The sequence below is a fragment of the Felis catus genome, chromosome A2 (assembly GCF_018350175.1).
Source record: "Felis catus isolate Fca126 chromosome A2, F.catus_Fca126_mat1.0, whole genome shotgun sequence".
Lineage (NCBI taxonomy): Eukaryota > Metazoa > Chordata > Mammalia > Carnivora > Felidae > Felis > Felis catus.
The window spans coordinates 50,032,196-50,044,898 of record NC_058369.1 but is presented as its reverse complement, the minus strand read 5'-3'; the positions used below and the strand labels follow the sequence as shown (position 1 = coordinate 50,044,898).

At 48.3% G+C, this 12,703-nt stretch overlaps 1 protein-coding gene across 1 annotated transcript in view; it reads right to left on the bottom strand.

Moving 5' to 3' along the window:
- LMCD1 (LIM and cysteine rich domains 1) overlaps positions 1–12,703 on the bottom strand; it is a 57,810-nt gene that overhangs the window by 14,190 nt on the left and 30,917 nt on the right. The window contains exons 3-4 of the mRNA XM_003982444.5: positions 8,003–8,258; positions 941–1,270 (exon numbers count right to left, since the gene is read on the bottom strand). Of these exons, the coding sequence (XP_003982493.1) occupies positions 941–1,270; positions 8,003–8,258 (586 nt within the window). The remainder of the gene's footprint in view (positions 1–940; positions 1,271–8,002; positions 8,259–12,703) is intronic.

The following is a 12,703-nucleotide window of genomic DNA, read 5'->3' as shown; positions in this document are numbered from 1 at the left end:
AAAGGTAGACGGGAGTCAGAGGCCGTGAAACAGCAAACATCAGCCCTCTGTGGTACCCGTCTCCAGCTAGTCCTTTATACCTCCTGTGGGGCAGATGAAGACAAAGCCATCCATGAGGTTTTCACCTCTCGGACACTCTACCTTCTTCATTTTCTCTCAAATAGCCTCCAGTCCCTCACTCCCTTACAGAACATCTTCCACATGCTGCTAGAGGGCGCCTTCCCAAGCACAGCTCAGATCCTGTGATAGCTCCCGCTGAAACCTGCCATAGCTGCCGGTGGCCCTCAGAGTGAAGTCCTACATCCATGGTATTCACCAGTGTGGGGATGGTGTCCTCCACTTGTTTGATTTCCTGGGGCTTGGCAGACAGCACAGGCTGGTTGATACTTGGGTGATGAATGGATGGAAGGCTTGCCTCTTCAGGAAGTGTGCCCCTGCTGACCCTGCCAGCGTCGTGTCCCCACGCCCCCCAGCACACCACGCTCTCAGGCACATGGGACTTTGTTCAATCCTCTGGCTCCACCGTGCTCTCTGGAACTTAGGGTTGTTTTGCCCAAGCTTGCCTCTTTAAGACGGCCTGGGTCTTCCCTGCCAAGCCTGAATTCATCCTAGTCATTTCTCCGGGCCAGGCTGGGCCTCAGCTCCTCCTCCAAGCCCACCCTCACCTCAAGCAAGGTTAGATGCCCTTTCTCTAAGCCGTGACAGTTTGGTAGCCTGTGACCTCCACTGGACGAGTAGCCTCTCAAGCACAGTGACCTTGTGTTATTTTCCACAGGATAATGCCTGGCACAGAGTAACTGAGCACCAAACAGCCGCTGGCGACATGAATGCGTGAAATGAATGTTGGAATGAGGGGCAAGAGCCTGGAGCTGGGGCCCTGCCTGTGCAAGCCCTGGGCCTGGTTTTTTCAGCCAGACCTGGAGGCACGGCAGACACTTACGTATTCTTTGGACGGGTCACCGATGCTGCCGTTGGTGGTCGGAGCGGTGGTCTCTGTGCCCTCTGGCTTTTCCTGCTGCTTCCCTTCCTCCTTGGGCAAGCCACCCTGCCCAGGGAGGGCCACCTCTCCCACGCCGAGGGCCTCGCTCTTGTATTGCTTGACGAACTCTTCCATTACTTTCAACTCGTTCTCCAGAAGTCCGCGGCAGCGAGAGGGGTCCTGGTCGTAGATGGGGAGCTGCTGCATGAGCTGGCGTCGGCGGTAATAAGCGCCCTCGGTGCCTGTCACCGGCTGCTTCTCTTTGGGGATGAGCTCCATGTACTGTAGGCCCTAGTGGGGAGGAGATAAACCGACTGTGATTCTCAGGCACCCAAGCCAGATCTGGAATTGGTGAGCAGCCTCCAGCTTCTCCATCTGTTTTTGCAGAGCCCCAAGGCTTGTCAAGGCAGAAATGCTGTGAATTTGGCGACACCCGGAGAGGCCTAAGTAAGCTGTCACTCTCCACCCAAGTGGTTGCAGATTCACATTCTGAATGGGAGTGTTGTACTGGATGCGTTGGCTTTGCAACGCAGATTTGGTTTCCTTCAAAACTAAATATTTTTACTTCGCTTTACCTCATGGCAATGCTCCTTAAAAAGAAAAAGAGTCAATCTAGTTTAAAATTGCTTTGCTTGGAAAAGTATAATTAAATCATTATAGGCGTAAGGTATTTCATGGTTTGTTCATTTAAAAACAGGCAAAGGCACCTTCTAATAGAACAAATTGATAAGGTCTCGTGGTAATAACATTTCCACATCAGTATGACTGAAAACCATCTGAATGTTAATATGTCCATAGATAACTGTCCAATTTGGCTTTTTTTTTTTTTTTTTTGTAATGAACAGTAATCTTATACTTGGTTGGGTTGCAGGGATGGGGAGATTCAGAGGAGAAAAAGGTCAAGGCCACACAGCATGAGGAAGTGTGAAAAGCAAACTGTTTATCCTTTACAACTGGTCTCCATTTCTGTGCCTGACCCTGACTGTGACTCTGACACACCCACCAGTTTGCCGGATTCCCACTGCCCAGGTGGCTGTTGCCATATTTACCCTCTTGGAACCTGCCTGTGTCCTGTCACATCCCGTGGTTGGAACTGGATTGTGGTAATCAACATGGAAAGTCATACTGTAATTCATAATGAACAATCCCGGCTTTTGCCTCATGTTAGGGCGGAGGGGCAAGGAACCTGATGGAGGGGCATACTAGTCCAGAGCCTGGTTTGCTAACTTCCATAATAAATGAATTCCGGGTCAGAGCAGTTTTAGAGAAGGGAGAGGCAGGTGACCCGGGTTTCTGTGGGACTCATGAAGTGAGAGGTGGCTGTAGATGGCCCTATGTGGCTCTGCCCTAGAGCTTGGAACACCTGTGGGCTCACAGAATACTGTGAATCCCCCTTCACCTGCACAGTCCCTAAGGACTTTTCCAGGTGCTTTGTCAGGCACAGGAGATGGACTGGGTGGTAGATAGAATCTTAGGGTGTCAGGGAATTTGGTTTCTAGCTCCCTCCCTGATGCTGTTCTCTGTGTAACACTGAGAAAGTACTCAGCCACCCAGGCTTCGGTTTCATCATTGCAAAGTTTGGGGTAGACTGCATGATCTTCAGGGTCCTGAGCACTGTGAGAAGTCTGTGGTGACCTCACTCGGTCCTCACCACAATTAGCAGAGAGAGAGGCAGTAGCACTGACCCGGGTCTACAGTGCAGGAAAGTGGCTCAAGGAAACCCGTGGTTTCCGGTTCGCCAAAGAGGCCAAGACTCTGAACCCCAACACACGGAAGAAGAAGTGCCAGGGAGCCACATGGCTGACCACACGTCTGGGAAAGGCTCGGTCCTGACTCTGTCTGCGGGTGGTGTGGGGTGATGTTGTTTTTCCCTGGGTCAGTATGAAACCACAGATGGCTTCCAGCACAAAAATGCCAGGCAGGTAGGTCTGAAGAACCTAGTCACAGACTTTGGGGTGCATGAGAATCGCCTGACCACCTTGTGAAAAAGCTTCCTGGGATCACCCTAGACTTTGATTTGGGAGTCTGGAGGAGCCCAGAAGTGAGCACTTTTGCAGGTCCTCCTGGGTCATCTGAAGCAGGACATCGGAGGACTCAGGGACAGTGGGTAGGGGGAAGGGGTGTGACCATCTGAGGACAGGGCAAGCAGCAGACCAGCAGCACACAGGCTGGGGCAGGGCACAGGGCCCTGGGGAGATGGGTTAGAGACAGGTGGGTGGGGGGGCAAATATCTATCCCAGGCCTTCTTATTTCGTGTCTGAGGCCTGCCCCGCCCTCGGGATCTGTGGAAGGGATGGGGAGGTGGTGACAAGACTATGGCTCACCGTGCCAGAAAGGGCACCCAGACCTGCCTAGCATCTCATTCGCTCCCACTGTGGAAGCAGTTCCAAGTGCATGGCTGATCGAGCTCATGGGAGCACAGCCTCTTTTTCTGTGAGGGCTGCTGACCTCCCAGGTTGAGTGGTTGAAGGAATGGCAGGAAGAGCTCACACTTACATGGTACTTACTATGTTCCAGCACCCTTCTAAATGCCTGACCCATGTTAGCCCGTTTACTTCTCACAGAACCCCCAGGAGGAAGGCACTAATATCACCCCTCGAAAAACCGAGGCACAGAGAAATAACCTCCAGAGGGTCACACAACTCGTCTGTGGTGGACACAGCTTTGTACTCAGCAGCTTGGGTCTCAACCCCTTCTACACTGCCTCTCTAGAAGGCGAATGATTTGCAAAGAGGAAAAAAACAAATTCCCCCAATCTCTAGGGGAGTTTCCTTCTGTCTTCATTTCAGGGTGAGGAGGCTGTGTGGGCACTGCCTAGTGAGATGATCCCCCAGCCCCTGGATATGCCCCTGATTCGGGCCTTCAAGAGCATGCATCCCTCCCTGCATAGCTTTACAAAGAAACACTGTGGTAGGAGTCCTGGGGCAACGGCCTTGCTGGCCACCTGTCTGTTGATCCCTGTATTCAGTGTCCTTTCATGGCTCTGTCCTGGCTACAGGTGTTTGTGACCTGCAGGGCTAATGGATTCCTGGCCAGAACTCTGAAGACAGGGAGTGTTCCCTCCCAGGAACCTGTTGCAGGTCAAAGCCCCAGCTGAGTACCTGCTTTGTACCTTTGCAGGGTCAAGGCCACACCATGTGGCTGCCAATGTTTTGTTGTTGTTGTTGTTGTTGTTTTGTGATGGCTGGCCTTGCCTGGCTGGCCTGAGAACCCTATTCACACACCTGTGGTAGACATTACTCATCAACCCCGGTGAGGGCATCAGAGTCCATCTCAACACAGCCCTTCAGACAATTGCTGTTGACTGGCATGGGCTTGGGAAGGGGATGATAGGGAGAGAGGGCTGGCTCAGAGTCAGCTGCCTGTGCCACTCAGAGCTTGTAAGAGAATCTCTCAGAAATCCCTCCAGGAAGCTGATTAAGGTCATGTTCCCAAAACCTTTAGCAAGAGGTCTTTTCTCAGAGCAGTTGGAAAGGTTGGTTTAGGTTTCAAGTTTTTCACGAGGACCTTTCTGAGTCATTTGGTGCATTGCTGTCTGGCTGGGACATCTTGGGTGAAGAGGTTCCCAGAATCAGGCTTTATCAGGAGAAGAATCAAAAGGCAGAGAGAAAAGTGGAAAAGAAAGGTGCCTTATTCCCAGAGTTGGGCATAGTTGAACACACATGGACTCTGGAATCGGAAGACCCCATCCTGCCTGCTCTTTCGGCTTCTCTGGCGGTCAGGCAAGGACAGTACATGGGCTTTGTGTTACATGCTAATCTCCATCAACAGTGGCTACTTGAGTGCTGTGTTGAGAAGGATTCTGAGGCCCAAAGAGACTCGATGGAAGATCGTGCTCTAACTGACCAGCAATGTTTGCCATGGGTGTGGGAGTAGAGGATAAGGTAGGAGTGCCACACCTGCATGGGTTCCTCAAGAGCCTCTGTTTGCTCTCCTGTAAAATGGGGTTATTAAGCATGTAGGGAGTGGTGAGATGTTGATGACATATATCATATATATAAATATATCATAGCATTTTTTTATCATAATCATAAATATATCACAGGGATTCCTGAGAGAGTCTCTAACAAGCTCTGAGTGGCATAGATAGCTCTGACCCAACCCTCTCTCCCCATCATCATAAATACACACACATACACACACACACACACACACACACACGTGCGCACACACATGCAGAATGCTCAGTGGATGCTGGTTCCCTTCATCTTTTCATCCTTGCCTCTCCCAAATCCTGGCTAGCTTTCAAAGATTTTCCCAAGTCCCTCCCTATTCTTAGAATCCTTCCCTTAAAAGTGCTAACCCAAAATACATGCTGTTTTCTACCTCTCCTCCTACCTGTCTGGTTCTCCTGGCCTGGCTTGATAGGTGGGAGCCTAAGCTTTGGAGTCAGGGAGGCCTGAATCCAAGACCTGGCTCTGTCATTTAAGCCAGCTATGGGACATCAGGCTAGTGGTGTCACTTCTCTGAGCCTCCGTTTCCTCCTCTGTGAATAAAGGTAGTAACAGTATATCCCTAACAGTGTTGGAAAATTAGACGAGACCACGTATGCATAGCTCTTAGCATATGCTAAGCTTAGCACATGTAAGTACTCAGTAAATATTAGCTATTAGGTTTATTGTTACTAATCTTTAAAGGCTTAAGAATTTATCCATTTTTCATTCTGGTTGGGAAGGATGACAGCAAGACTCAGTTCCATTTCCAAAATATAATCAGTCCTGATCACTTGGTAATTAAAAAAAAAAAAAAAAAGTGGGGAGGGTGAATGGGAAGGGAGAGCTGTCCAATCTCAGGCGACTTGCTCAGGCAGGCCAGATGCAGAGCAGACAGAGGGGCCTTTATACCATGTGGTTTTATGAGCGAGCATTAATCACAGCCTCACGATGCCTTCCTCTGATTAGTCTGGAGCCGAAGCATTTGGGGTTTTCACCAGCCAGTTCCTGACGCCCACAGCCAGCTCTTTTACGAGCTGCTTGCTTTAGTTTCCACTGACATCTTGGAGACCTGCTTGATGGCTTAGCCAGACCTGGGTGCTGGAGGCAGACCTACATTTGGAGCCACCCAGCACTGCTATAGTTGGATGCCACTCTCTGTGGCCCGGATCTGCCCCTGCCCAGCCCCTCCAACTGGTCAAGGCCGATTAACCATTCTAGGTTTCCTTACATGTAAAATAATTCCTACCTCACAGGGTGGCTGAGCTCACAAATGCTGACGTATTCTTTTAAAATACGTTTTCAAGAACTATAGCTTTTTAAAAAAAAGCATCTTTGCCTCTCTCCACTTGATTGAAAAGGGATTTCCCCCTCCTTTCCTCCACTTAAGCTACAGCTTAGAAGGGTGCTGCTCAGGTGCTCTATGGTGAAGGATCAGGTTTTTTTGTTTGATTTTTTTTTTTTTTTACCACCGATTGCAGAAGGATTCTTGGGCTCACTGCATGCGATGAGAATGTAGCTCATGCCACATGAGATTTCCACGTGAGTCTGACCACAGTGGAATTCTGTTCAGTGAGAGGAGTTGTCTGATCACATGCTTGGATGTCAATTGCTACTATATTTCCCCAACATTTATTTTCAATTTCTGTACTTCTCGTTGTGGACCAGTCACAGGATTTTGTGGTACACTGTTAGTCCACAGACCACGTGTGGAATGCCACTGGCCCGGAGGGTGATGTAGCACAAATAGGATGTGCCAGATAGGATGGTGCACAGGACTCCAATGAGAGAGATAACCAAACAAAGACATACATAAGACAATTGCAGCTCGCAATAAATCTTCTAAAGAATCAATGGCAAACTGAGGGAGAGAGAAAAAAATATAGCTGGAGGATAGGTGGACTGGGGAGTTAGGGAAGGCCCGTCTGAGACCTGACTATCAGAAAGACCCAGCCATGCAAAGAGCAGGGAAAGGCATTTCAAGGGGAGGGAACAGCAAGTGTAAAGTCCATGAGGAGGGCAAAAGCCTGGAGTGTTCCAGAGCAGGAAAGAAGAAGGTCAGAGCACTATAAAGCAATGGGTGAGGGGTCATAGCCAGAGCTGCGGGTGCAGCCTGACCATGCGGGACTCTGAAGGCTCTCCTTTTCTCCCAGAAGAGATTTAATTACATGCCAGGCTTCCATCTCTAAAATTGTAGGAACTTTTTCAATCTCATGAACTTGTGGAAATCATCTAGGCCCTCACTATTCCAAGCGTGGTCTGGGGGCCAGCATCCCCTGGGAGTGTGTCAGGAGTGCAGAGTCTCAGGACCAGCACCAAGCTTCCTAGATATATTTCTGCAAGTTGTCTAGATGATGTATGTGCTTGTTGAAATTGGAGGGGCACTGGTCAGGTCTGTGGGGTCTTGATGATGGCTGCAGGTATCATTGTCTGAAGAGTTAAATGCCCACGTCTGGTGATTCTGATCCTGTAATCTGGAGCTTCTGATCTGGGGTGAGGCCTGTGCATGGGAACTTGATACGGGTCTTTGTAGTGGGCAGCCAGGGTGTGACCTTGTGCAAGTTACTTGCTCTCTCTGGATGTTGTCCTTCTCTGGGTGCCTCACCCCCAGGGCTGTGTAAAGCTAGTCTGGTTCTCCCTTCCAAGGCTAAGAGCCTTCAGCTGTTGGCAAGAAGACAGGACTGTTTTTGTGCTCCCCCACAGGCCTGCAAAGGATACATCCCAGGCCACGCTGAGGGAAAAGGAACAACTCACACATGAAGACAAGCACTGTGGGAATCTTGAATGATAAGTCAGCCTTTGTTCAGAAGTGGGGAGCCTAAAGGGAATCATGAACGACCCTGTACTGGAATTGGAAGGGCCCTCAGAATTCATAGAAGCACTTCTATCCATTTCATGGAAGAGGAAAACCGAGGCCCAGGCAGTTTTCACTTCAAGATCACATAAGTGATGCAGAAGCAGGTTTGGAACCTTAGTTATTCCTATCATTTCTATAATATTGCCCTCTTCTTACCTTGTCTTTGAAATTCAGGCATGACTAACATTTACAAGGACAGGACAACAACCATTTGGTTGGAGGAAGCTGTCTTACCAGTTTCTGGGTGACTCCAGGGGGGGCCCACTCATAGGTGATGGTGTCAAAGGTGGGATCTTTCCCAGTGGCAATGGGATTGGTCATGATCATCCGATTCCTCTTGTAAATCCGGATGCCATCCCCGCCTTTCACTCGGGCTGTGAGGGTGGAATACTTGGAGTCCATCAGCAAGCGGCCAATTTTCCGATCGTCTTCCAGCTCAGAGCTCAGGCAGTGGTCCTCATGGCTGCATTTGCATGACTTGCATATTTTCCTGGGGGGGGGGGCGGTAATCGGGAAAAGTGAGATCAACCTCCAGAGAAGAGGAGCAGTCTCCTGCTGGTAGCATCTGCCTTTTTGAAAGCAAGTTCAAGGCTCAACTTTAGTAACTTGGAACGGCTGGCAGCAGATGAATGGTAATGTGAGACCAAAAGGACTTTGGGATTGGGAACTGCTTTTGGGAGACTACCTATCAATCCATCTGTCTGTCTGTGGGGAATGTGGGATATGACTTCAGCTGGTCAGAAGAACAGCACATTTTTACTCATGGTGGCAGCAAGGGCTGGTTCATTCATTAAAGATGCTTAAAAGCAGGAGTCTTTATGACCTGTAGGTTGAACCTGGCCCACAACCTGATTTTATAAATAAAGTTTTATTGGAACACAGCCATGCTCATTCATTTATATATTGTCTGTGGATGCATTTGGGCTACAGCGGCAGACTTGAGTAATTGCAGCAGAGACCATTTGGCCCACGGAGCCTAAATTATCCACTCTCTGGTCCTTTATAAAAAATGTTTGCTGACCCCTGCTCTAAGGAATTATTGAAATTGTCTCCCAAGATTCATGAGCGTTGGAGCTTCAGCAACTGTGAACTCTTTAGCACTCATACTGAAGTTAGAATACAGCTGGAAAATTTCTTTGAGCAACTTGTGGCTGGGACCCAGGGGAAAGAGAATGAGCTAAGAAAACCCCTTGGGCTGGAGAGATTGATATTCACTGGCAAGGCTATGTTGTGAGGCTGCAAGAAGGAAAAGCATCCTAGGGAAGCTTCACATTCACTTGAAAGCCTGACACTTCTCTCTGACAATGAGAAACAAAAGCATCTGGCTGCCTTGTGCCATGCTGTTAAGGTTGTGAAATCCAGAGTGTTCGCGGTGTAGAGGAAAACCTCTTCCCTCCCTTTCTGGCTTGTCACCTGAGGTGTGCTGTGACTCCTGAGGCGTGCTGTATCTCACTTGCTCCCATGCATGAGACTTAAGAGCTTGTTAAGTAAAGCAAGCAACGTCGGAAACTGCAGAAGGGATGGATGGGGCAGGCCCAAGCAAAAGAGGTGTCACTGCAGTAGCGTGGGCGCCTCACAGCTAGGCATGCCTGAAAGAACCCTCCTTTTTTTCTCTTCTAAACTCAGGAGATTGGTATGTTCACCCATGTATCACAAATATTGCCTGGGAGGCCCGCAGGAGCACACCTTGATAGTCTACCTCAGTGGTTCCAAACTAAGGTCAATTCTGATGCCCAGGAGGCATTTGGCAATGTCTGAAGACACCTTTGATTATGGCAATGGAGTGCTACTGGCTTCTAGAGGGTAGAGGCCAGGGATGCTGCTAAACATCCCATAAAATATAGGATGGCCCCCTCCACCGCAAAGAATTATCCTGCCCCAAACATCAGTGGTGCTGAGGTTGAGAAACCTTGTCTAATATAAAGTGAGGAGGACCCAGCGCACCCTTCCAGGAGCCTATAGTAGGGAGAGGGAAAGCAAATCAGATGGAAAATGTAACATAGAGTAAGGTTGGGCCATATGAGAGTCACATATCCTCTGGGGTGGTTCCGCTAGTCTGGACCAGTTCCCCCAGCATGTAAGTATGTGGCACATGGAAAAAGGCTCAGTGTGGGGAAACAGTGGGTTACAGATGGTGAAACGAGTTTCTTCAGTGCAAGGATGATTCTTGTTTTTAACACACTGATGTACAGCGTGACTTTAAGTCAGGGAAAATGCAGCGTTTCCAGTGTTATTCAAGGAGAAGCTTGCAGCCCCAGTCCACGTTCCGTGGGCTATAATTTGAGAAATGGTAAAATTGTTGATCTCAAGAATAATTCCAGCACTACAAAAGAGAATATGACCCTAAAGATGACGTGGGGCAAAACCAAGAAGTCTTTTCTTTTTTTCTCTGTTGCTCGTGTTTTCAGAATTGGGGCATCTTACTCATGATAAATATTCTCTTGCCTCTCCCTTTCATGAGATAGACATGGAGGAGACTGCTTCCCTAAGGTAGGGAATAAACCACTAGTTTACACGTAGGGAGTGACAGCAGCAGAGGAGGAAATGGAAGGAGGAAGTGGAAAGAAGTGAGGGAAAGCCCAGTGTCCAAGTGGACCCTTGGACCCCCAATGCCTTCCATGTGTGGAGTTGGGTGGGGAGGCTGAATTTGCTTATTTGGTTAATGTAGACTCTCAGGATGCTATTAGAGATGTGTGGAATGCAAAACACCTTGAAATGGAAAATGTTGACGGATATGAGATATTCTTTGACATTATGTCAGTATTATTTTTCCTTTTATTCATGCCGTCATGTTGCCAGGTATTGTTGCTGGGACACCATAAATGAAGAAGGCACCCCTCTGGCCCCACTCTACTCTTTCCAGGCACCCAGACTGAAGAGGGCACGGACACACCCAGGAAGATCCCCAAAGGTGTTAAAATGGCCATTTCTGTAATCTCTCCTGGGCTACCTGGAATGGTGGAAGAGGCAAAGCCTTGGAATGTAATGCCAGCCTCAACACTAGCCCAACACCAGCCCGTGGTCAAATTTCCTATCTGACAATGAGAGAGTTGGTCTACATTAGGGGTTGGCAAACTACATTCCATTGGCTGAATCTGACCCATCACCTATTTTTGCACAGCCTGTGAAGAAGAGTTTTTACATCGTTAGATGGCTGAAAAAATTCAAAAGAAGATTACTATCTTGTGATACAAGAAAATGATAGGAAATTTGAATGTCAGTGTCCTGAAATAGAGATCTACAGAACATAATCACATTCATTCATTTACACGCTTAATGGATGCTTTCATGCTACAAGGACCAAGTTGATTGGTTATGCCAGAGACCCTATGGCTTGACAAACCTAAAATGTTTACTAATGGGCTATTTACAGCAAGTTAGCTGACCCCTGGTCTATTTGATGAGTTTTCACACTTTGCTATGCATCCAAATCACCTGGGCAGCTTGGTAAACTTGAAGATGCCCTCCCTGGCCCCAGCTAGTCAGATGCACTGGTCAGGAGCGGGATCTGGTCATGGGTACTTGTAATCCTGTTCAGAGGTAATTCGGATGCACATCAAAATGCCAGAGTCACTAGTCAGTCCCTTCCGGGAATTTAAGTGGCCCTGGTTGACTTTCTCTAGATTGTCAAAAAGCAAAGGAAGCCCAAATCTCAGGGCACAGTTATCTGTGAAGATCCACTGCCCTGGGCAGAAGCAGAGGGAACAATATAATTCCCGCAGCTGGTATGGAGACAAGACCTCATCAGAAGGCACGTCACAATGAGGAGACCAGGAGAATCCATTGGAGAGTGACCCCTGAAGCATGTAAAACTTTGTAATTTGAAGCGCCTGTGTGGTCTGTCTCCCATTTTTCATACTGTGTCCCTGCTTCCCTCAAATTGCGGTTTTTCTCTACTCACTGGAGTCAGTAGACATTAAAAAAAAAAATAAAGTTATTACAATAAAGATAATGTAAAAATATCTCTGCATGCAAGGAAGAGACTTTCTGTTGGGCTCTCTCTGAAAAGCCTGAAGTCCTGGAGGCATGTTTGCCACTGCCCTGAAGGGCAGTTCAGCATCCTGAGGTTGTCTCGGAATGCCAGCAAGCCCAGCATGTCCATCTGGGAAGTGGGAGGCTGCAGGCTGCTGGGGGAGCCTCCCCTTCCATTTTCATGATATGCTGGTTCTGAAAGCCTGCTCTTGCCTTCACTCCATACTGTCCTCTTCAAATAACTCTACCATTCTGTGCCTCTAATACCATTCTAATTCCATTAACCATGTCAATCACAAGTTTGATTACAGACAACTGGCCTGAAACTATGGATTGTAAAGCCAGAAGGGGAACCAAGAGCACGTTGGCTCCAATGCTCCTATTTATCAGATGGAAAAGGTGAGGCTTACAGAAGGGAAGTGTTTGTTCAAGGTGAGTGAGCACATGAATTATTGTTTGAGGGAATTGCTCACTAAACCAGGCTGGCTGCCACTTGGGTCATTTAAATAAATTTCTAACTACTGACAGTGTGAAAATTGGAGCATAAAAATGGTTTTATGTAGCTTCCCTGCTAAGGTTCTGGGACCTCACTGCTCCAGTGTGGCTTGAATTTAAGTCCCCATTAAAGTGATTCAAACCAAATACAATGCTTGCTATGGGGGACCCGAGGCTGCAGTCTGCATTTCTCAAGGATAAATTCACCGGACGTTCACGTCCTTTTGTAGAATGGTGGGGGAATGTAGGGATTACAACAATGCTGAGACTCCTTGCTTACAGTCCTGAAGAACAGGGCCCAGAAGTGTCCTCCTGCCATAAACAGCTAGAAAACCAGACAGAATATGTTAAATGACCCTGTTCAGATGTCAGACAAGAGGCAGCAAGGGGCTGAACATTGAGAGGGGGAAACATTATTGACTGAGTCGGGGGGTGCATTCAGGGAACATTATCCCTCCCCGCTGCCCT